At 44.6% G+C, this 24,882-nt stretch overlaps 1 protein-coding gene across 2 annotated transcripts in view; it reads left to right on the top strand.

The window, feature by feature from the left end:
* The first annotated feature begins 731 nt into the window (after positions 1–731).
* bptf (bromodomain PHD finger transcription factor) overlaps positions 732–24,882 on the top strand; it is a 34,650-nt gene continuing 10,499 nt past the window's right edge. Inside the window, exons 1-20 of one of the 2 annotated variants that reach the window (XM_086067402.1) lie at positions 732–1,506; positions 4,089–4,911; positions 8,091–8,311; positions 12,318–12,488; positions 14,113–14,283; positions 14,387–14,466; positions 14,639–14,991; positions 15,510–15,641; positions 15,726–15,855; positions 16,080–16,215; positions 16,318–16,575; positions 17,650–19,171; positions 19,322–19,446; positions 19,627–19,755; positions 20,039–20,192; positions 20,379–20,502; positions 20,616–20,868; positions 24,137–24,255; positions 24,341–24,398; positions 24,498–24,733. In XM_086067402.1, coding sequence (XP_085923528.1) covers positions 978–1,506; positions 4,089–4,911; positions 8,091–8,311; positions 12,318–12,488; positions 14,113–14,283; positions 14,387–14,466; positions 14,639–14,991; positions 15,510–15,641; positions 15,726–15,855; positions 16,080–16,215; positions 16,318–16,575; positions 17,650–19,171; positions 19,322–19,446; positions 19,627–19,755; positions 20,039–20,192; positions 20,379–20,502; positions 20,616–20,868; positions 24,137–24,255; positions 24,341–24,398; positions 24,498–24,733 — 5,724 coding nt within the window. In that variant the 5' untranslated portion in view covers positions 732–977. The remainder of the gene's footprint in view (positions 1,507–4,088; positions 4,912–8,090; positions 8,312–12,317; positions 12,489–14,112; positions 14,284–14,386; positions 14,467–14,638; positions 14,992–15,509; positions 15,642–15,725; positions 15,856–16,079; positions 16,216–16,317; positions 16,576–17,649; positions 19,172–19,321; positions 19,447–19,626; positions 19,756–20,038; positions 20,193–20,378; positions 20,503–20,615; positions 20,869–24,136; positions 24,256–24,340; positions 24,399–24,497; positions 24,734–24,882) is intronic. The other variant, XM_086067411.1, reaches the window with a different exon arrangement.

Raw genomic sequence — 24,882 nt, 5'->3', positions numbered from 1 at the left:
AATACTATATCCACGCAGAGTAGACAAAATGACATTTTTGAAAATGTGTGTAACTGCTCTGTTGTTGCCTTCCAGATGACGGCTTGTTTCTTTCTTCTGGGTTGTACGTCATTGGACTGCCACCTGCTGGTCATCTATTGTATGTGATATAATATTTCAAATACAGCACACCACGTTGACTGTGAGTACGGTATTTATGTTCTCACCATTTGAAATTCCGATGATGATGAAATGTGCGTGAACCGATATTTGCTGCCTTCTAAATGTGTAAACTTGCATTGGTAAAGTAAATAAATGACTATTATTACAAATACGGACTTGATAATAAATTAAGATGAACGATGTGTTTTATTTTGTCCAACACGTAACTTATTTGTGGAATTTCACATTATGAAACCCTGTAATTTAAATACAAATAATAATTGTTGTATATTCTATAAGTGTATATGCATATGTGTGAATATTGCTGCTGTGACAATTTAAATTGACGAAAGTCTCCATCTATCTTACATACAAAATACAATACAAAACAATACAATATGATGCAGCATTTCATCAATGAAGGATACCCAGCAGTTAATAGGAAAAAAATGGAAAACGTTGACATGAAATAATAGTACTTCTGACAATAAATAACAAACCAATCGTTGTGTTTTTCCTCCCTCGGTTGTTGTTGTTACCACTAGGGAGCTCGTAGCTGTACCACGTGACCCGAGTGGTAGGGGCCTGTAGTGTTTGTTGAGCCAGAGACAGAGAGGCAGAAAAGAAAAATGGCGGCTCTAGGCGAACCCGAACGGGACGCCGGGCTAACATTTTGAGCTTTCGCACCCGAAGAAAAGCACGGGGTGTTGCGGGCTTGCATGCTCGGCACCAACATCGACCGCTCCGGTACTGCGGGGGGACCTCTTTTCGCTCGCTTCCTTGACGGCTAAACGGACGCAATCATTGAGATTGTAAACGAATAGCTTTCGCCTATCATGAGAGGGAAAAGGGGCAGGCCGCCCAAACCGCTAGCAACCGAGGAGCAATCGCCAGCTTCGGCTTCGACCAGGGGCTTGCGGCCGAGGAGGAATATCAAGCCCCGCTTCCGAGACAGCGGGGACGAGGACGCGGAGAGTGTCGTTCGGGAAATAGCCAAGCCGGTCAAGAAAAAGAAAGCTGGATCTGTCATCTCGACGCGAGGCAGGGGACGAGGCAGAGGTGGCCGCGGAGGAAGAGGGGGTCGCGCAGGCAGGAAGACGCCTGGCCACAAAACGGTGGTGTACGACGACCACGAGAGCGATGAGGACGACGACGCTGTCAGTTTGAGGTCGGAGGAGGAAGAGCCGGTCGAGGAGGACCCTCACTCCGACGAGGACGAGGCCCTCAAGGAGGACTCAGACTGCCTCGAAGATGTGCTGGACGAGCAGCAGCAGCAACAGCAGGAGGAGGAGGAGGTGGAGGAGGATGCCAGCTACTGTACGGAGAGTAGCTTTCGGAGTCAGAGCACACACGCCAGCACTCCGGGTAATTAAATACAAACGTAACCATTATGCGCTAACATGGGCGACGTGGATCGTAATCCCACACAAGATCAACAGGCGCTGCGCATAGTTTTACACGAAGCAGTAAGGTTATTGTTCAAAATGGAGAATGCACAGTATGGAACGCAGGCCGCAGTCTGTGCTTCGTTATCGTAGGCAGGTGGATTGTAAAGTTAGCTTACGGGAGCTACACGTTGCACACGTTACATTCCGATCGTGTATCTTGTGTGACCCAATTCAAACCTAATTGTTTTAGGGCATTGTGTTGCCCACAGGTGGATAGTAGCATTGGATGCTAATGTTAGCAAGCAAAATTAGCCCATACAAACAAGTTAGTGTCAACCAGAGGTGGCAAAAGTATTCACGTTTCGTACTTACGCAAAAGTACAGATACATAAAAAAACGCACCTTCATTTCACGTTTTGTACTTAAGTACAAGTACAGATATTTTTTTAATAAATAAAAAACAAACACAAATAAAAACTTTTAACTTAAGTAGGAGACTGATTCCACTCTTGTACTTGAGAAAAGGAAAAATACACTGAGTTATACTGAAGTTCAAAAGTAAAAATGACTTTTTACTGCTAGTTATTTACAATACCAATTTTGATCATTTGTAAAAATGAAAAAAACAAACCTACACACATGCTAGTTTAATAACTCTATTATTAACTTACACATTGCTTGTACTGAGAAAAAAAACCTATAGTGGATATTTTGCGGTGACCAGCAACTCTCCTTGCGCTATTTTGCCGTGTCTTTTCACAAAGTTTTAAATCCAAATTTGCCACCAAAGATGCTGCTATTGGCATTACCAGCCTAACCATAACCCTCAGACCATATGGGCTGTTGTCAAGAAACTGGAGTAATAAAAAAAATAGCAGGATTCAAACCTGAATTCAATTTAAAAAACGGTAGATGGAGATCGCGTTTTGTTGGCATTCGCGAACGACTTGTTCAAACAGACAAATGTTTTGAGTGAACACAATGAATGGAATCACTTCATGAACTGATTTGTTCCTTTCTCAGTTCAATTGAGCTCAGTCACGTGCATGTGTGGCACAAGACATTTCCCAGCAAATTGTGACACTCATGGGCCTCCGCCAAGGCAGCAGGCTTCGCGAGTCTCGCAGTGCGGCATCTGTGACAGTAGTCAAATTATGTCTACAAGAAACCAGTCCGTGGTGCGAAAAGGACTGTTGCCCAATAGGCAACTGTACCAAATCAGCTGATCGCGCAGTCAAGTCAGGGCAATACATTTTTCAAAGGGGCGATGTGAAAAACTGAAGTTAGTGGTTGTCAAGGGCCACACTAACATGCTAACGTAATTTGTGTTAAGTATGGATTTAATGTATTTTATTAAACAGTAAATTATTTTGTTTTTTAATAAGCAGCTACTTCTGTAGCTACAGTATGTCGGATGCTGTATTGCGGATTTTTATTTGGAACCATAACTCATACTTTGCGGGATTGTACCTCAATATTTCCTCAATGTTTTTCAGAGATCATCAGTAGTCATTGTCTATATTTAAAAATAATTATATATTTTTAAAGTGTGCTTCTATTATAAGCATAAACCATTAACTCATATTAACCAATACGTTTTTCGGACTCCAGGATTACCAGGGGAAATTGTCCTTTTTCTTGGAATTACGCTATTCAAGGAAAGTACAGGTAATTTGAAAGGGCTGCTTACAGAGTAACAAAGTATTTGTACTTGGCTACTACTTAACACTACAGGCAACATATTTGTTATCATTGCTCTGAAAACTTCTTTTGTACTGCTTTTTTATGGCTACAGTTACTCATTTACGTGGCTTGGCTCATAAATTGACTATCCATCCATTTTCTGAACAGAAATTTGCTAGCTGGACAATTTATCTATGCTAATAATCCAGAAAGTGCCACAATATTAGCTTCCTGGATCTTGCAGAAACACTGCCAAACTATTTTCAAATACAAATAAGCATGTTTAGTTGGATAAATATACATTTAGGAAGTCATGTTTAGCATATTTGCATTTGAACTGAACTGTTGGTTATAGACCACCAAGATGACACTTGGCAATAATGACACTGCTTGGGAGTAGCGCTTGTATTTTTACCTCTACGCAAACCTGTCCAGGGTGTCCACAAAGTCTATGAAAATTATTATACAGTAAATTGAGGAGTAGCGAGGAGAGTGTCTCATTTAATACAGCTCGTATAAGGGCATCATTAGTTGCATAAATCACATCATGACTATAATCGATATAAATTGTAAAGACTGAGACATTGTGGACACTGGACACCTTGTAAAGTATACAAATATGTCATATGCGTGCTTATAATGCAGAGGTGGGCATTAAGGGCCTGAGTCCTGAAGGTTTTGCATGTTGCCCTTCTCCAACACAGCTGATATATGATCAGCTCATCAGCAAGCTCAGCATAAGCCTGTTAACCATCCTGTTGATTGGAATCAGCTTGTGTTGGAAGTGAGAAACCTCCAAAACCTGCAGATTGCCCACCTTTGTTATAATGGTAAATACAAAGGCATGCTAATACAATACCACTGTGTGTCCTACAGGGAAGAAACGGGCCCTCGCCCCCCGACCCCGCACCCCCATTCTGGAGGAGAAAAACATTCCCCCTCTGGAGCTACCTGGATCTTGCGAGGATCTCCTGGTGCCATGTGAGGAGCTGCTCAACGCCACCTCCATCTACGAGGTGCTTCGGAACTTTAGCACGGTGCTGCGATTGTCCCCCTTCCGCTTTGAGGACTTTTGCGCGGCACTCATCGGCCAGGAGCAATGCACTTTAATTGCAGAGATCCACATTTCTCTGCTGAAGGCTATCCTGCATGAAGAAGAAACATCCAACACTAGCTTTGGGCCTGCTGACCTAAAGGACAGCGTCAACTCCACTCTGTACTTCATCGACGGCATGACGTGGCCTGAGGTGTTACGTGCGTACTGTGAGAGTGACACGGAGTACCACTACGTCCTGCCGTATCAAGAACTAGATGACTATCCTTATGGTCCTGTTGAAAGTAAAATCAAGGTGCTTCAGTTCCTGGTCAACCAGTTTCTTACCACCAACGTTGCTCGTGAAGAGCTGATGTCCGATGGCGTCATGCAGTATGACGACCACTGTCGCGTATGTCACCGTCTGGGTGACCTGCTCTGCTGCGAGACCTGCTCTGCAGTTTACCACTTGGAGTGTGTGAAGCCACCACTAAAGGAAGTTCCGGAAGATGAGTGGCAGTGTGAGATCTGTGTGGCACATCAAGTACCCGGCGTTACGGACTGTGTGACGGAAGCGCAGAAGAACAGGCCCTACATACGCCAGGAGCCGATTGGATATGACCGCCACCAGAGGAAATACTGGTTTCTCAGCAGAAGGATTATTGTGTAAGTCACGACCTCTCCGTACCAATTTACAGTTTCAGTCAAAAGTTTGAACGGTTACTGGTATTTAATGCTGCAGTGGTGTCTTGAGGTGAGGTTAGTTTGTGTCTTGACCCTGCTCATAACTCAAAACGCACTCAAATCATCTTTCACCATTGAAATGAAATGCCAGTAATCCGTTCCAGCCTCTCAAAACAACATTTTATTCGCAGTGTTTTTTTAATGAGAAAACTGGCACTATAAATACAATTCGATTATATATAATTACAATTAGAAATAATTAAACCGTTTTTGGCACGTTCTGCTGCTCATTCTGGTGTGCGCGTCTTTGCCACATGGGAGCAGCATAAGACAGATATTATGGACGAGGAGGCTCAGCTCCTTTCTTAGCTTTTTCAGTACGGCAGTATTAATAATATGAGTAATTTTTTTGCAGAGGATCAAGAATATGTGCCTCTGTGTTCAGATATGCGTTGCTTAAAGGGTAACAACACCGCCACATAGATGCTAATTGTTAGCTCATGCGCCTATGGGGTTTTCCACTGTAAGCTAGTGGAGACTATGTGGTTGTTTTTAAACACACAATGTGTAATTTAATGTGACAACTGAGAGTGTCAATAAACAGCTTGAAAGAAGCTAGTGACTTACGTCATCAAGTCAAATTCATTTGAAAGAGTTCTGTCTTTCCGTCCGTTTGAAAGGAAATTAATTGTCTTGCAAACCTGATAAAAGGACATCAAAGATTTTTTTATTTTTTTCCCCAACTTTATTTTTGCACAGTTTTTTATTAACAAACATACAGCTACAAACAAACCAGGCTCCGGTCAGACATGTCACAGCTTTAAACTCAATGGTAATCTGAGCATGTTATAAACAAGTTGTAACAATCAGCTATATCTGTCACATAAAGATATCATTGAAAGGGAAAACTTTCCACACATTCTATGAAGACTCCAAGTCAGGGTGAAATTATTTCGGGCATTAGACAGCTTGTATCGTAGTTTCTTCAAAGGCAAGAAAGATAGTACATTGACTCAACCAATGCAAGTATGATGGGGCTAAATTTGATTTCCAATGAAAGAGTATAAGTCTGTGTGCTAGCAGTGAAGTGAATGCCAAAGCATTTGCTTGCTAGGGGTGTGAAGTACCTTGCAATTCGATCTGTGTCACGAGTCATAGGTCACAATTCGATTCAATACAGATTAATCCCGATACAAATATAAGTCAATTATTGCAATTTTTTTTCTTTTATTCAAATTTAGAAAATACAAATCAGTAAACTTGTACATGTACACTGTAAGTTTTGTATGAAAATGTACTTCTGGCTTATAACTCTGAGCCACTGTATTTAACAGATTGCAATCCGTTTCATGTTTGAACAGCATTGAAATCAAATGTTAAGGCTTAATGTTCCATTAATATAGCATTCGTCCATGCTTAAAGTGTGAACCCTAATTAAAACATTTTGTTGAATATTTCCATCCAAAATTGATCCTAAAAAAAATCTATTTGGCTGCATATTGAATCGATACGAGAATTGTGTGCTGTAATATCGCGATATATTGCCAAATCGACTTTTTTTTTTTTAAACACCCCTATTGCTTGCAAATTTGAGATTCTACAGCACGAGGGCGGTACACCAAAAACGGCTATATAATAGTTTGGTGTTATATTCTGGCCACAAATGATGGAAAATACAAGAAATATTTGTTTCCAGTAGTCATTGAGGAAAGTACATGACCAAAACATATGTCCAATCGAGGCAGGTTAAAAAAAAACTAAAATAATGGGATCTAGGTATATTATGGGTACTTTCAAGCGTTTCAAACGAGATGAACATGTTGTCAGAATACAAATCACAAAAAAATACCAATCCATTCCTTTGCCAAACTTGAAACGCCTTGTCAAGCCGAGATGGAGGGAAAAGATGTTCATCTTCTACAGGGAAATACCTACTATACTGCTTTGAATCAAAATGTCTCCTAAACTGCAGCCATATTCTAAGTGAGGTTTGAACAACTGGGTTAGCTAAATGTACTACTGTCATGCGGGAATGATGATGTTGGGAGTGGGTTGGACAGTAGCTCCATATGTACCCAGTCCGGGACCTGCTTATTTTTGTATGTGTAGATCCAGTGTAGTAGCTTTGTTATGTTTGCAGCCCAGTAATACCAGTAATTGTGTAACCCAAACCCACCAGCGTCTTTGGGAACCTCTAGGTAAAAAAAAAAAATCATCCTAGGGTTAGAACTGTTACATATAAATTAAGAAATCAGTTTGTCTAATTGTTTGAATGTTTTCATAGGGATAAATATGCACCATAATCTTTACAGGTCACCTTAATTTGACAGTCTCTAAAGTTTTGAATCCAGAATTGTCATGTGACCAACTAACTTGAATGTTTCAGTACTTTTTCTGTTACCTAATAAGAAGTTGAACTGCAAAATTCATAATAGGAGTTTGTCGTAGCACTGTGAGGAAGTGGTTTGCACATTTGACTAACAGTTGAGGTCCTGAGTTTGAATGTCGGCTTATGCCGTCTAGTGTTTGCCAGGTTTAAAGTGGTGCTCTGGCTTCCTCCACCATTCCTTAAACGTGTAATAATGAACATTCTAAATTGTTCGCACATCGTAGGTTTTAGACTTTGAATAGTTGTTTGTATTTATGTGCCATGCAGTCTAGTACAGACAATCAATCGAAGGATGATTCCCCGCCACAAGTTTGTTTAACTTAGCAGTTGAGGATGACTGGGGTGCCCAACCATAGTGGCTGATCCTACCTGATTTGTCATTTTATTTTGAAAATAATAACAAGAGTTACGGTAATAATAGGTTCAATTGGACAACTGGATAGGGGTACGCACACTTTTTTTTAAGCAACAAAAAGGTTTGTCACTTGAAGTGTTAACGGGTTTTTTTTTTTCAATTAACAGTGGAAACCTCAAAATCACTTGGTTTATTTATTACAATTGGTCAAGATATCATTCATATATCGTAATTTGGATAAGGTGTATCCACAATCATTTTGTCTGAAATTTAAATACCTGCATGTATAGACACCATAAATGTAACATCTAGTATTTCATATCACTGTTACTGTATGAGATGTTTAATTGTTAAACAGTCACCTGTATTGGTTTGCATTTATATTTACCAGCCTGTGTAATGTCATTTCCTTGCCAGCGAAGAGGACGGAGAACACGAGAAGAAAAATATCTGGTACTATAGCAGCAGAGTCCAGTTTCAAGAGCTCCTTGAGTGTCTGGATAAGGAGTACTGGGAGATGGACCTTTGTGCCAGTCTGGAGGAGATGAAGGAGGAAGTTCAAACTCACATGGACATCACAGAAGACCTTACCAATACAGCTCGTGGAAACAATAAAGCCTACTTCACTGCTGTCAATGGTAGGGAATTGATATGAAGTTGTATGCCTATTGATTATTTAATGAAGGTGACTTGGACTGGGGCAACATTTGTTGTTAACAAGTTGTGTTGAGTTAAAGGTTTCGTTTGCACTATGCTCCATTTGTCTGAACCTCTGAGCTGAGGTATGATGGACTATTGAAATACTGGCTCATAGTCAGCTTTATTCTTTAACTGACAGAAGCTCAAAAATCATTATACATTGGGATGCACTGAAATTATTTTTTTGGGGGCCAAACCCGAAAATGAAAAATGCTTGGCCGAAAACCGAAATGCCGAAAAAAAGTTATGCCAATTTTTTCATTATCATTGCATTTGTTATAATTGGTTAAAATTATAATATTATTGTAAAATATTTAGGCCTATTTAGCACGGGCATTTTAACAAAGCACAATATAAGTTGAAATGCATCCACACCACAGACATCAGATACATGTTGGCGAATGGTACATTAAACACCAAACGCGGGGTGAGCAACTGAGCATTTTCTGGATGCGTGCGGTGCGGTGCGGATGACGCATTTGTAGGGTATTTGGAGCGGGACACGCGCACTTAAAATCGGCACATTCACATATTCACCAACCTTTAAAAATGTATAAATTTCTTCGCACCAGCCAATCGGCTTTGGGAATGGACTGCAAAGTCACACACAGCGTCCTGTACAGATCTGTAGTCACCCGGAGATAGTGGTAAGTGTTTACTTGTTTAAAACTGTTGATAACAATAGTGCTAACATTAGCTAAAGTATTTAGCATGGCCACCAGAATGCAAGTGAAAAAGTGGAAGCGCTCGATGGGCTCTCATCAAAGAAAAAATAGAAGGCGCTGCAGGAGAAAGAGTGGCGCTCGGCAGCGCTCTCTTTTTTTTTTTTTTTTTTTTTTTTCTTTTTCTATAGAGCTCAGTATTGTTCATTCGGAAATGTCATCATCATTGCTCTTTTTTTTTTTTTTTTTTTAAATATATATATATATATATATATACACATATATACATACATATATACATATATACATACATACATACATACATTTTTTTTTTTTTTTGTGTGTGTGGGTGAGTGTGCGTGCGTGCGTGCGTGTGTTTGTTAGCTCACCAGAAAACCTATTAGAAAAAAAAAATCTCATACCGTTCACCTAAATCGAACACCAGGAGACCCGAGGGGACCGAAGAAAACCAAGGAAGGTGAAATCCAGCACCGACCAGACACCCCCCACCAGAACTCCTCCCCAGCCCAAGAAACATCCAGACCCCAACAAATCCAAAAAACATAAAATCAGGGAGGCCTCAAGAGACCAACGGAGAGACCGAGAAAAGGAAGGAAGGACAGACGAAGCCGCGTGAGATCCGAGACACCAGCCTCCACCGATTCAATAACCTGAGGAGGAAACAGATTGTGTCTGAGTTTCGGTAGATGCTGGTGTGGTGGATCTGGCATGCAGGAAAATCTCCACCAAAGAGGGGAGCCGTCGACCCCCGCCGGAACAGAGCAAGCGCAACACCTCAGGGCCCCCCAGGCCGCGGCAGCGCCAAAGGACGACCCCCGGGCCCCACCAGGGCCACCGGCCGGAGAGCAAACCCAGGAGCAGGAGCGCCCCCCGCCCCAACCCGGCCCGCGCCCCCGGCCCAACGCAGCAGGACGGGGCACTGCAGGCCCACCAGGCACCCCACCGGCCCCCAACCCCCGCCCCCCCACAACCCCCCGCCCCCCATCCACCCCCGCCACCCACCCCAACCCAGCCCCAGCCGCCCCCATGCCCCCAATCCCCCAGACACCCCCCACCCCCAGCACCCCCCCACCCCGCAACCCCCACCACCGCCCCCCCCAACAAAGCCGCCCCCCCCCCCGACCCCACCCCGACCAACCGGCAGCCCCCCAACCCCCGACCCCCAGCCCCCGGGGACCACCCGCACCCAGGCACCTGCGCCGAAGAGGGGCCGGGCAGCGGAGCGGAGAGGGCAGCCGCGCCCACCCCACCCCCCGCCGTGTGGAAGGACGGAACACCGGGGGCAGAAGGGGGAGATGGGGGCACCGGAGGGCGGCCGACACCCCCGAACCCCAGGCCCAGCGGGGGAAGGCCCCGGTCGTCACCCCAGCGTTCTTTGTGAAAATTAACCCCTGTTACTGAGTCCGCCAGCTCGCGGACTGGCGAACTCTACCCCTAAACCGTGAATGTGACCCCACCCAGTGTATATACAAGTGTGTGTGTGTGTGGTGCATTAAAATTAGGAGCAGGTGAACCGGAGCCGATGGAAATGATATTCCCACGCTCCGATCCACCCGCCACCCAAGCATGTTGCTGAGTGTATGTGGTGCATTAAAAAAAAATAGATAGGGCGGGGGGGGGGCGGGTGGCGACACGGACAGGGGACCGCAGCACTGCTCTATACTGCGGCCCCCAACCGATGGCACCCCCACAAGCCCCCCCCCCCCCCACCCACAAGTTGTGTGGTGTATTAAAATTGGAGGGGAGTTGTAGGGTGAAGACGGTGTTTCCACCCTACCCCACCCCCCAAAGTGTGTTATGTGCCCTATATGTCTATAAAAGTGTATTGTGCAAACCTAGTGTAGTGAGTTAAGAGGTGTGACCAGCGGGGCCCCCCCCAACCGGGCGGGGGCAGGAGGCGCACCGGCCCACCAAGCCCCCACCCACCCCACCAGGACCCCGGCGGGCATATGGGACCCGTCCGGCGGGGCGATAGGGCTCGCCCCCCGGATACTGGGTCCCGCCCGAGGTGTCAGGACGCCCACCGGAGCGGGGCGGGCACGACACCAAACCCCAGCCACCCCCGCCGGCCCCCATAGCACCGAGACCCGGGCCATGGATGGAGCCCCCGGCCCAGGGGAGGGGAAGGAAGGCGTACCGGGGAAGGGGAAGGGAGGAGGGAAGGGGACGACAAGAAGGGCAGGGGGCAGCGGCAGGGACGCAAGGAGAGGGGGAGAGGAGGAGGAAGGGCGACGAGGGAGAGGGGACAGGGAGGCGGAGGACGGGCGGGGAGAGGCGAGGAGGGAGAGGCAGCAAGGGGGAGGAAGGGGGAGGGGAGAGGGAACCACCGGGCACCCCGGCGGCCCACAGGCCCCGAACCGCGTCGCCGGGCCCAGAGCGACGGACCGCGCCGGAACGGCGCAGCCCCCGACACCAGGGAAAGCCCCGCGCTCTCTTTTTCGACAGTTTACCAAGCGACGCTCTCCTTCTCCGGTGTGCACAATGACGCTGCCGGTACTCACAAACGCCAATGAGCAGCGAGGCAGACACTCACCCCCGCGTTTGCTGTTTAATTCAAACAGACGCTTCCTTGCAGCGTTTTTTGTTGTTGTTGCTTGCGTCACCACAACATCCTCTTTCGGACATATTCTTTTGGCTTTAATTTTATTTCGACAGAATGGCAAAAATATGCGTTATCGGCCGAAATGTTTCCGGTTGCCAAATATTCGGTGCATCACTAATTATACATCCTCATGCTGGAGCTGCGTTAATTTTAGCAAAGATCCTAATAATTGAGAATTCTATCTACAATTGAGGAAAGGTGAAGTGCACAACAGTATTTGTTTGCTGCCTGCACAGGTGCTGCAAATTCAGTTGTATCAAATGTACTGTCGCAAACATGAAGTCAAAATTTAGTTTTATTACCGGCAAAAAGTTGGTCGAAAGCTCTGGTATGTTGGCTTTATCCAACAAGGAGTGCTGTTACAGGCCAAAAGACACACAAACACAATAGACTGTCGTGGCCTGGAGTGACTTGGGGATTGATACTGTTTGAGCTGTCAATGCTTCCGATACCACTAAGATCGATTCTCAAGCTTGTATAAAACGTACAATACTTCTTTTACTTTTTTACTTTTGGTTTTCATTATGGCTGTCCTATGTACATAATCAATTCTCAATGAATTCACTCTTACTTTATTTTTAGGACTCAATGTACTGATTGTTTACGTGTGTCCAAATGTTACAATCTGATGCCAATTTGTCTGTGCCTGTTTTATGACAGAGACTGTCACGGAGCGTGTAAAGCTCAGAGGAGAAGCACGGAAAGCAAAGAGGCAAGCAGAGGAGGTGAATCCACCAGAAGAAACAAGTTCTGGGCAGACAGTGGGGGATTCTGCCAAAGTCACATCACAGATTGGTGCTGGAGAGCCCAAAGAGGCCATAACTTCATCAGGTAAACTGAATAATTGTATGAACATCACTTTGTTTCCCATGCTGCTACTCACTCATGTGCATTCTATGGTAAGAATTCATTTATATACCGTGTGTAAAAAAAAAACCACGTACATATATTCTCGCGTGCGACAGCAGCCATCATTCCGATTGATGCCCGGGAGAGCTGCATGTCTGATTCTAAGTCCAGCTCAGCCCCCCAGGACTCAACTGAATTTCTAGTTTCAAACATAGAAGCCAAGGAGGGAGGGGAATCCCCTCCAGTGGCAAAGCAGGAAAGGACAGGTACTCTTGAGTCAAATAATGACTCATGCTCAGTTGACTTGTGTGGCTATCCGCTGCATCTTTAACCATTCAGTGCATTTCCTCCACCTACCCAAATGTGCAAATGCAGTTGGCACTGGAGCCATACCTGATAGCTCACCTGGCTGATGTAGGGCATCACCTTTCAACTAAAGCCTTCCCAATTCGTCACCTTAGTAACCTACACTGCTTATTATCCCATTAAGCTTATACTACACTGTTCATTACACTGCTAACGGTACTGTCTGCACATTGGTACACTAACCATACCTGAGCCTTTTCATTCACCTGTCAGCCCATTCAACCATATTCTAACCCACTCGTCAGCCATACCTCATCATTACTGTATATCCAAATCTCCTGAGCAAGCTAACCACCCCCTCCCCTGCTCATCAGTCTGCTACCTTCCAAATAAAATGCCTGTACATACATACCACTATTAACCAGATGCTATCTTGTTTATCAGCCAGCTTAATGCTAACCATTCCCATCAATGCCCTTGAGGGAAGAGAGAGATTTTTCTTGTACAGATTTCACAAGATACAATTGTTGCCCAATTTACTTTTTCTAATCAGTGGTGTTTTGTGGTATTACATGTTATTTGTGTGATTAGTTCTAAAACGTGTCTTACTAAAAATTACACTACACCTATTGTGTAATTTACTCTCAGAGTTCCACATTAGCCACTGGAAATATAGTAGAACCTTGGTTCAACAACGAACAAACTGGGTTACCAACAAAATCTTTGGACAATTATTGCCATGTTTTGGAAACGGTCACATCCCCATTCTTCTGACACAGTGTGTGAACAGCATTCTCATATACTAGTATGTACAGATATAGGTATCCTTTTGTTTCTAAATTAGCCCTTAGTATGTCTTCCAGTAAAGTGAAAAGCGCAACTAGGAATTGGGAAGCACTGGAAAGTGTCGCGCTAATGCCGCCATCCGATGAGCTCTCTCTCTCTGAACGTGTGCCGCACTTGGGTGAACAGCCGACAGAGCTGCGTTGTGGGAGTGCTGTCAGGCCGCTCAGTGGGAGCGGCCTGACAGCACCTGTGCACTTGTAAGCAACTTTGTTGTGTATCTACTTTCATTAGTTTTAATGGGAAAATTACATGCATGTTTTGATGCCCTGCCTGCTTCCTGCTTGCTTAAAGCGGCCTTGTGTCAAGTGCACAACAAAACACCATCAAATATTGTCATTATGTGCAGTACATAGTCTTTTCTTTCGCTGTATAGGTTATTCTATCGTTTTGATCATTGCTCCAGTAATACTTGGCTGTAGCTCACGTTTCCTATTATTTCACTTTATTTTTCAAGATGAGAATACAACAGCCAAGCGGAGCAGTGAATCCATGCAAGCACAGACCCTTGACGAGCATCCAGAAGCAGGTAGCCAGGTCTCCGACAGCGGGACTACCAGGAAACCAGAGCAGCCGGACCTGTTTGAGAGGTCCTCTCGGTCTTCTTTTACCAGCCTAGATGGGACAGGTAAGTGAGGGGCAGGGGGGAGACTTTTATGAGAACACACTCATTTGGATGGTTTTGGTTTGTTTTTGCACGTAAGTAATGTGATCTGCTCTCTGGTTGACAGAGGAGTATAATGAAAAACGCAACAGAGCAACTGGATCAGCGCTGGAATCTATTCATCAAATTTCCAGAAAAAGCAAAGAGGTAGTAATGCAAGTGTGAAAACACCCTCTTGAAAATGGACAATAATAGTTTTTTTTTTGTGGCTTTCCTTTTTTTTTTCTTTTTTATTACACAGACTGTGGCTGCAAATGATTAAATCAGATGCAATATTTTTGACATTATTTAGCCAACAAAACCTTCTCCTGTGTTTCAGTCATCCCCTGTGCACTCTGATGGAGAAACTTCGCATTCCAGCTTTTTCAAAAGTGACCTTGCACTGAACTTGAACAACTTATTCAAACTGGGTCAGGAAGGTAAATATAGGGTGTACCACAACCAGTACAGCACCAACGTCCTGGCTCTCAACAAGCATCAGCACCGGGAGGACCACGACAAAAGGCGCCACCTCTCCCACAAGTTCAGCTTGACGCCTGCATCTGAGTTCAAGTGGAACGGCTCCATCTATGGATCTCGCAGCCTGACTATCACCACCCTGCGTTTCAACATCATCCAGCTGGAGAGCAACGTCCCACCACCATTTATGCACCTTAACTGGGCATCACACAGGTTAGACCTTGGATTAAGTCAGAAAGAAAACGACCCAAAACACCAGCAGGCCGACTTCTGAATGGCTTTTGAGAAAGGCAAAAAAAAAAAAGGAAAGTTTTGGAGTGGCTTAGTCAAAGTCCAGACTTAAATCCGATAGAAATGCTGCTGGCATGACCTTATAAAGGCCATTCATATTTGGAAACTACATTTTATGTTAACTTGGGTTATCTTTGTTTGATTTTTACATTTTGATTGCTGATCATAAAACTAAGTGGGAAAACATCAAAAACAAGAAGTTGAGAAGAGGGTAAATACTTTTTCATGACATTGTATATGGATACAAATTGACGTTCCTCTGTTTTATCAAAGGAGATATAACTTGCTCTGTTAATCAGAAACCATTAGATGAGCTGATAAGCTCATCTAATGAGACTGTCCAACCTATATGTGAAGCTTTCAGCTGCTGTCTGTATGATTCTTTTTGACAAAAAAATCTGTAAATGCATGAACAAAACTGTGTTGTTATTCGTTTCTAGAACCAACTGGAACAAAGCAGTGCAAATGTGCAGCAAAGCGAGGGAATTTGCTCTGGCTCTGGCTATACTGGAGTGTGCCATCAAACCAGTTGTCATGCTGCCTGTTTGGAAAGAGTCTCTTGGGCACACAAGGTGACGTGTATTGTTACTACAGGAGCTGTGTAACACTCAAATAGTCCTTAGTGAGATTTTAAACAGGACGTTCTCCTGTCTCAGGCTACACCGCATGACCTCTATGGAGCGTGAAGAGAACGAGAAAGTGAAGAAACGGGAGAAAAAATTGGAGGATGAGGAGTCACTGCAGCAGGCCACGTGGGTGAAGTACAGCGTTAACATCAAACACCAGGTAAAACGGCAACAATTAAAACATTTTATACAACACGAGTACAAGTATTATTAACACCATGGCCGACATTATTATATAGAATAATTAGTGTGGTCAAAAAAGAATGGCTGGATGAATGTCATTGTAAAGTTTTCATTTGTAATGTCCGAATGATCCTCACAAATATCCATACAATTGAAGGTATGCTTCATTATGATAATTTACTATTGTGTTGTTCTGACTAGGTGTGGAAGCAGAAGGGTGAGGAGTACAGAGTGACGGGCTATGGTGGCTGGAGCTGGGTCAGTAAGACTCACGTACCACGTTTTGTTCCTAAATTACCAGGAAACACAAATGCAAACTACAGAAAAGAACTGAAAGGTAAGGAATAAAGTCAAGTGTTTTTTAAACACCCCACCTCACTCCAAAATACAGTATGTCCTACAGATGCCAGTTGCATATCTAATTCTGTCTTCATAACAGCCAAAATAAGCAAGGAAACTGCTGCTTCAACAAATAAACAGAAAAAATCAGAGGAGGAAATGGAGACCACTCAAAGTACGGCAGAGGACAAGCAGCAGGTTGCCATTAGGATGTCAGCTCAAAATACCTCACCAGAACAAGAACAGGCATCAAAAGAGGAAGTGAAGCCCACAGAAGAGGAGCAAGAAGAAAAGGAAGATGACAGCAAAATGGAGGTTGAACCCAGTCTGAATACTGCACCATCAAATGAAGAAAGAGGTAAGTGTCTAATTTGACCAAATTCAACACACTGCAAAAAGGACTGCAGAAATTTTAAGAAAATATATAGTAAAATAAGAAAATTATTACTTCAAATAAGCAAAATTATCTGCTAACAGAACAAGAATATTTTACTTAAATTTACCTGTAAATTTTGAAAAATAAGAAAATAATACTAGGCCCATATCAACCACTGCGGTCTTGAAAATAGTATTTTCAGAATAAAAACAAGTAAGCTGTAATAAATAGAACTATTTTCTTAAAATACATGAGTATTTTTTTTTTTACGCTTGGATAACAGCCTGAGTGTCAAGCAGGGAGGTAACGGGTCCCATTTTTTTTGTCATGGCCCAGCCAGGAATTGAACCCACAACCTCCAAGTCTGAGGGTAGGCACTCTACCGCTAGACAACTAAGCTGGTACTGACACCAGGAAAAATTAGCTTAGTAAATCTAACGAAATGAACCATATTGCACTCGTCTGTTTTTGTACTTTTATTTTTTTCTATTTATCTTATTACTAGATTATGCAAAATCTTAAAATAAGAAAACTCATGAAACCCCAGTTCAGGGCCTTTGACGTTGGTTAGTTGTCATCTTAAAATGTGGGAAATGCTTGTTTTAATCCTCACAGTACTTAAAACTGCCTGTTAACACTCAATGCCATGACTGCTTGATCAAATAAGATAATTAAGTAATAAATATCTTAAAATAAGCACAATGATCTGGCCTGACAATTTCATTTTAAGTAAAAAATAACTTGTGAAATCAAAATAAGCAAATTTAGTTTAAATTTAGGAAATTATATCTTACTTGAGATTTTAGTTTTTGCAGTGCACACTTGTCATTTGTGTATCGAGTGAAGAGGAGGTTTCAAGAGTGTTTTCGTGGTTTTTAATTTATTGATATTACAGTGGTACTGGTTAGCTTATTTGTACACATGTATGGGCATTGAGTTGTCATGATGTTGCTTAAAACATTGCATTGGATTAAATAAATGTTTTCCAACTTATCTATTTGTAAAACATTATCACTCTTCAGACATGACATTATTTTACTGTCCTGTTTATTCTAGAAAATGTTGAAAACGAAGGCCCTTCCTCGCCTACTGTGCAACCTGTAAAAACAGAGCCAATCCAGAAAGTTGACCTACCTAAGGAGGGGACCACTGCACTGAAGCCTTCATATGATGTAGTCAATGTCAGCGAAGGATTTCATTTGCGAACAGCTTATAAGCAGAAGGTAAAGCCTTCCAAATTGGATGGACTCTTGGAGCGGCGTGTCAAACAGTTCACTTTGGAGGAGAAGCAAAGACTGGAGCGGCTGAGACAGGCAGCCTTGCTGTCAAAAATGGCTCCCGCAAGATCGGCTTCTGCAGTCAAGACTGAAGCTAAACAGTTGCCTGCTGTGAGCCCATGCGTAAAAGTTGAAGAAAAGGAAGGTGACAAGCAGATGAAAGATGATGTTGTTAAAAAGCTTGACTTTGATCAGGAAAATAATGAGCTCAAAATAAACTCTGATATCAAATTGGACTCCACAGCAGTCAATCACAGCATGCAGACAGAAGTCAGTCATGGGCATGAGAAGAGCGGAGGTGCTGCAGCACACAACAAATTGAATGGAGGATCCCAAGGAAGCGCTGGTCACAATGGTAAAAATAATTTTAAATCCGAAGCAATAGAAAGCCAGGAGAACCCTCAGAAGCAAGAGGTGACACCAGTGGGAGAGAACACAAAGAAGCGTAGCTATGAGGAAATGGAGCACGGCAGTAGGCAGACTGATGGAGCCATCATGGAGGCCGACCAAAGCAAGACCAACTCAGAACAGGTGAATGGAGAAACTGGGGTCACTGTTGTTTCAAACTCAAACAACTCAGAAATATGCAATCAAATCCAAGGTGATGACAAAGAACCTGTCAAGCCGCTAATGAATGGAAGTTTGTCCCAACATGATCCTTCCTATGACAGTCATCCACCTCCCCCAAAGATCCCCAAATTAGAAAATCATGCGACTGATACAGGGAAGCCTCATAATGTTATAAGTAATAATCAGGATGCACTCGTAGGTTCAGATGAAGCAGTGCCTGCTCATTTGCAAACTTCAACTGCCTCTTGTCTTAGTACTGACAACGGCAGTGGTACAGATGATGTGAAGACATCCACGCAAAATGTCCTACACTCTCAAAACGCCCAAACTTCCGCAGCAAATAACACAGTTGCTCCCACTCCAATGTCAGAAGTCGCCCAAAGTTCCGAGCCTGACATTGCAGATGTTACTAGTACAAAGCTGGCCACCACAGCCTCACCCATAAGCAGCTCCATGAAGATAAGCAAAGAGTATACCACCAGCGAGAGAGTCAGTCTTCTCAAGTTCACCAAATGTAAGAAGGCGCGATCAGGCACAGCCCTGCCGTCCTATCGCAAATTTGTCACCAAAAGCAGCAAAAAGAGCATCTTTGTCCTGCCCAATGATGACCTGAAGAGGCTGGCGAGGCGAGGAGGCTTCCGAGAGGTTCCTATTTTCAACTACAATGCCAAGCCAGCCCTGGATATATGGCCCTACCCATCACCTCGGCCTACATTTGGAATCACATGGAGGTTAGCATCACAGCAACATCTTTTTCTTCATCATTCTGACACTTGAGATGTTTATATCACCATGCATATTCTCCAAGGCTATAAATAGGAATGTATTTTATTTTTTCAATGTCTTGAATATGCAGATTCTCTTATTTATTCCCTGTTTAGGTACCGTCTTCAGACTATGAGATCGCTGGCGGGAGTTAGCCTTATGCTCAGGTTACTCTGGGCCTGTCTAAGGTGGGACGACATGGCTGTGAAGCCTTCTGTTGCTGTTGGACTAACACGCAAAGGTGGGAAGTGAACCAGTTATCTTTACTTGAGAGTAGCGCGTTTGTTTTTCCCATGTGTTAACTTAGGCATTGCGGTCGTATATAGTCTGCATGCCTGCCTCACAATTGGCAGAAGTGCTATAGAATATGGATGGATGGATGGATACTGTGTTCCAATGTATTTATGGTCTTTTTTTCCAGAAACCACAGACACAGATGTCACCACAACAGAGATCATAAAACGCAGAGATGTGGGGCCTTACGGCATCTACTCAGAATACTGTATCAGGAAGATTATCTGTCCGCTTGGAAACAAGGACACTCCAAAAGGTAACATTTACAGTAGACGCTGTAGTAGGTTGGAGAGTGTAAAGCCCGCTGCACAACAAGTGACTTGACTGAACTGTGGCACACTGCGTTGGGTGCTGCAATTCGTTTTCATGGCCGGTCCACCATCGGCAACTGGTTTTGCTGGTGTCAGTCTAATTTATTCGCAATTGTCCAGTTCAGATATGTTCGTCTGTCTTGCCTTGGTGTGTGGAAGACGTAGTGAAGGGCAGGATTTGTTAAGACTTTTAACAACCATTTATGAACGGTTTCCCTTCCATATCAGCCGAAACTCCGACTCCACAAAGGAAAGGCCTACGATCAAGTGCCCTGAGACCCAAGAAACAGGAGGCAATCAAGCCAACTGGCCCTATTGCTGTGGAGTCCTGGATTCCTGAAGAGGATCTGGAGCTGTGGGAGATCAGAGCCTTTGCTGAAAAGTGAGCGTCAGAGATCAACTTGTACAGTTTGGGAGACAATAATTTTTGGAGTTATCACTTTTTCCAGATGTTATATCGCAAATAATGTTATGTGAATGAGACAATTCTGTAATAGGGCTTTGGAGTACGTCAGTGGAACAGCATTTTATAAATGTAGCCCAATTACCCTTTTCCTTGTGCTTATAGAATGGAGAAGGAGAAATCACAGGGACTAGATTCTCCCAAGACGGTCAGTACCCTCAAGAGTGCAGAAGATGTCAAGGCACATTTGGAGAATCAGCTTAAACAGACTAGAATGGCTGCGCAGCAGGTGAGAAGACAGCACAAGTCAGCAGTCGGCTTCTTTGGAACGGTTTTAGAAAACCTTGATCAGATTGGTTAGTAAAATAAAAAAGTAAAGTTTCACTTAATGTGTCATTTTAGAAACGCTTTGAGTACCAAGCCGTATCCACAGCTACAATAACAACAAGCACCACAACCACGACCTCATCATCCAGCACATCATGTTCTGTTAGTACGCCTATGTCCACGGACCAGAGAACAGGTCAGATCACATCAGGAACCAAGATGGTCTTGGCCTCCAAATTGGGCTCTCCGGTCTCTTTGCAGCAAGACAAGAACTTCCATCAGTCTTTTGCTACCTGGGTCAGGCAGGGTCAGACCAGTGGTAATAAAGGTAAACTTGTGTATACATCCCCAAACCATCTATCGAAAATGTAAAATTACAATTGCATTCCTGGCCCGTTTTAGACTTTTGGTTATGTTTTTTAATAAAAACAAATCATTACAATTACCGATAATCATTATACAGTGGTACCTCACAGTTTGAAACTAATCCGTTCTGTGAAGTGTTCAAAGTCTGAATTGTTCAACCTCCGAAACATTTTTTCCCATAGGAAATAATGTAAATGCAATTAACCCGTTCCCAAGCTCCAAAAACAGAAAATTTCTATTTTAATTTCTATTTATGCTTTTTACATTTATACCCTGTACAGTATTTAAACAATAAAAAATACCTTACCTTTTTGTTGTGGTGTGATGCCATTAGTGGATGATAAATGCTATGTTAATGCTAGCTTTAGTTCAGTGCTGAGTTTTTGTATTTTACATTGGGCATTTTGTTAGACTATTAAGCGGTCCTTGCGTACGTTGTTTAACATTAGGCACGTTGTTGAACAGCTAAGGGGGGGGGGGCCTCGTGCCAGTATTTACAGAAGTAGTCACGGTAGTTACAACTGCGCGATAATCTCCTTCCTAATTGCACTGTGGTTCGTAGAACTGTATGTTTTTCTTTGCGGCCACTGGCACTGTTGTCTTTCTTTGGGCCCATGGCGAAGAAAATTCCGTTCCGTTCCGTCTTCAATTCCGCTTATCCGGGGTCGGGTCGCGGGGGCAGCAGCTTTAGCAGGGAAGCCCAGACTTCCCTCTCCTTAGCCACTTCAGCCAGCTCCTCCGAAGGGATCCCAAGGCGTTCCCAGGCCAGCCGTGAGACGTAGTCTCTCCAGCGTGTCCAGCTTCCGAACCAGATGCCCCAGCCACCTCAACTGGTTCCTCTCAACGTGGAGGAGTAGCGGCTCGACGCTGAGTCCCTCCCGAATGACCGAGCTTCTCACCCTATCTCTAAGGGAGAGCCCGGCTACCCTGCGGAGGAAACTCATTTTGGCCGCTTGTATCCGGGATCTCGTTCTTTCGGTCACGACCCACAGCTCGTGACCATAGGTGAGGACAGGAACGTAGATCGACCGGTAAATCGAGAGCTTTGCCTTTCGGCTCAGCTCCTTCTTCACCACAACGGACCGATACAGCGTCCGCATCACTGCAGACGCTGCACCGATCCGTCTGTCGATCTCCCGCTCTAACCTACCCTCACTCGTGAACAAGACCCCAAGATACTTGAACTCCTCCACTTGGGGCAGGACCTCATCCCCGACCCGCAGAGAGCACTCCACCCTTTTCCGACTGAGGACCATGGTCTCGGATTTGGAGGTGCTGATCCTCATCCCAAACGCTTCACACTCGGCTGCAAACCGCTCCAGCGAGAGCTGGAGATCACGGCTTGAAGAAGCCAGCAGCACCACATCATCTGCAAAAAGCAGAGATGCAATGTTGAGGCCACCAAACCGGACCCCCTCGACACTCCGGCTGCGCCTAGAAATTCTGTCCATAAAAATTACGAACAGAATCGGTGACAACGGGCAACCTTGGCGTAGTCCGACCCTCACAGGAAACAAATTCGACTTACTGCCGGCAATGCGGACCAAACTCTGACATCGGTCGTACAGGGACCGAATAGCCCGTATCAGGGGGCCCGGTACCCCATACTCCCGAAGCACCCCCCACAGGACTCCCCGAGGGACACGGTCAAACGCCTTCTCCAAGTCCACAAAACACATGTGGACTGGTTGGGCGAACTCCCACGCACCCTCAAGGATCCTGCTGAGGGTGTAGAGCTGGTCCACTGTTCCACGGCCGGGACGAAAACCACACTGCTCCTCCTGAATCCGAGATTCAACTTCCCGACGGATCCTCCTCTGCAGCACCCCCGAATAGACCTTACCTGGGAGGCTGAGGAGTGTGATCCCTCTAAAGTTGGAACACACCCTCCGGTCCCCCTTCTTAAAAAGAGGAACCACCACCCCGGTCTGCCAATCCAGAGGCACTGTCCCTGATGTCCACGCGATGTTGTAGAGATGTGTCAACCACGACAGCCCCACTACATCCAGAGCCTTTAGGAACTCCGGGCGAACCTCATCCACCCCCGAGGCCCTGCCACCGAGAAGCTTTCCAACCACTTCAGTGACTTCGACCCCAGAGATAGGGGGGCCCACCTCAGAGTCCCCAGACCCTGCTTCCTCAAAGGAAGGCGTGTTGGTGGAATTGAGGAGGTCTTCGAAGTATTCTCCCCACCGATTCACGACGTCCCAAGTCGAGGTCAACAGCACCCCATCTCCACTATACACAGTGTTAATGGCGCACTGCTTTCCCCTCCTGAGACGCCGGATGGTGGACCAGAATTTCCTCGAAGCCGTCCGGAAGTCGTTCTCCATGGCCTCACCGAACTCCTCCCATGTCCGAGTTTTTGCCTCAGCGACCACCGAAGCCGCATTCCGCTTGGCCAGCCGGTACCTGTCAGCAGCCTCCGGAGTCCCACAGGCCAAAAAGGCCCAATAGGACTCCTTCTTCAGCTTGACGGCATCCCTTACCGCTGGTGTCCACCAGCGGTTTCGAGGATTGCCGCCCCGACAGGCACCAACCACCTTACGGCCACAGCTCCGATCGGCCGCTTCAACAATGGAAGCACGGAACATGGTCCATTCGGACTCAACGTCCCCCGCCTCCCCCGGGACAACGGAGAAGCTCTGCCGGAGGTGGGCGTTGAAACTCTTTCTGACAGGGGATTCTGCCAGACGTTCCCAGCAGAAGAAAATTGTCGTGGTAAAATCAAAATGCACTCTCGAGTATAGAGCACCTCCGGGAGTATTCACAATCTGACTGGAAATGAGCAGTGCATCGTCTCAACTACCACAACGTGAGCATTCGGCTTCGCTCGGCTTCGCTCGGCTACCCGTTTTCAAGGTACGTTCGGCTTAGCTTGCTTTGCTTGGGTGTTCAAACTCCGAGGCATTTTTTACTCCGATTTTTTGTTGAAGGCCGATTTGTACGGGTTTGGAGACATTCAAACTCCGAGGTTCCACTGTATTTTAGCATTAAATATGTCATTTTGGTTAGTTTCTACTTACTGGTGCATGAATCAAAACCATGTGTGCCCATGTATTTAGAGTTGATATACTATACACACACACACACACACACACTGATGTTTATTTCACATCTTTATTTATTTAAAGGCAACTTTAAATAAAATGCATTATAATAACTTGCATGTTTTTTTAGTATCTCACTCTGCTTTGCACCAGTGTTCATGTCAATGTTTCTATTGACAGATGAGCAGAAATGTACAAGCATATTCCCATCTGGGCCACCTGCGAACCTGAGGACATACAGTACACTACATCCTACAACTGGCAATATTAACCTCAGAGCTTCATCTACGCAACAACAGGTATTTATGTCTTCTACACTTAAACCTTGTTCAAGAATGACCTCAAACAAGGCATGCACAATGGTTACTATTGTTTTTGCTCCAGATGATGAAAGCAGGAAGCCAAACACAACCAGGAGTAAGCCCTAAATTGGCTACACAAGGTATTCTTTCAATTTGTTCGATTTTAATTTGAAATAACACTTAGCGATTAGGGGCTAATGCCTTAAAAATAAAATCTATTTTTATTTCCTCTTGACTAGGCCATTCCCAACAGCTTCAGATGGGTGAAGGTCGAGTTGGATTTGCAGCTGTTTCTGGTTCTACTCCCGTGCAGACAACTGAAGCTCCGAGAGCTGCAGCTCCTGTGCCATCACCTTGCGCTACCGCCACAGCGCCTGGGCAGAGTCCTGTGACTCATTCCCAGCCCAGTAGACCACAGCAGGGCCAAGTCAGGCTCACGATGGCACAGCTCATGCAGTTAACACAGAGTGCCGAGGTGAGTGAGGGGCGCATTTAAAACAGTGGAACAAATCGATTTAAGATGATTTTTATAAAAATAAATATTAAGTTTATGAACAATATCCAGTCCACATGGAAGACTCTATTATACTTTGTTTTGCACAGTCCTGTATTTTGCATAGAAAT

The sequence above is a fragment of the Leptonotus elevatus genome, chromosome 1 (assembly GCF_054856555.1).
Source record: "Leptonotus elevatus isolate MCC_2025b chromosome 1, RoL_Lele_1.0, whole genome shotgun sequence".
NCBI classification, from domain to species: domain Eukaryota; kingdom Metazoa; phylum Chordata; class Actinopteri; order Syngnathiformes; family Syngnathidae; genus Leptonotus; species Leptonotus elevatus.
This window is presented reverse-complemented; position numbering and strand designations above follow the sequence as displayed.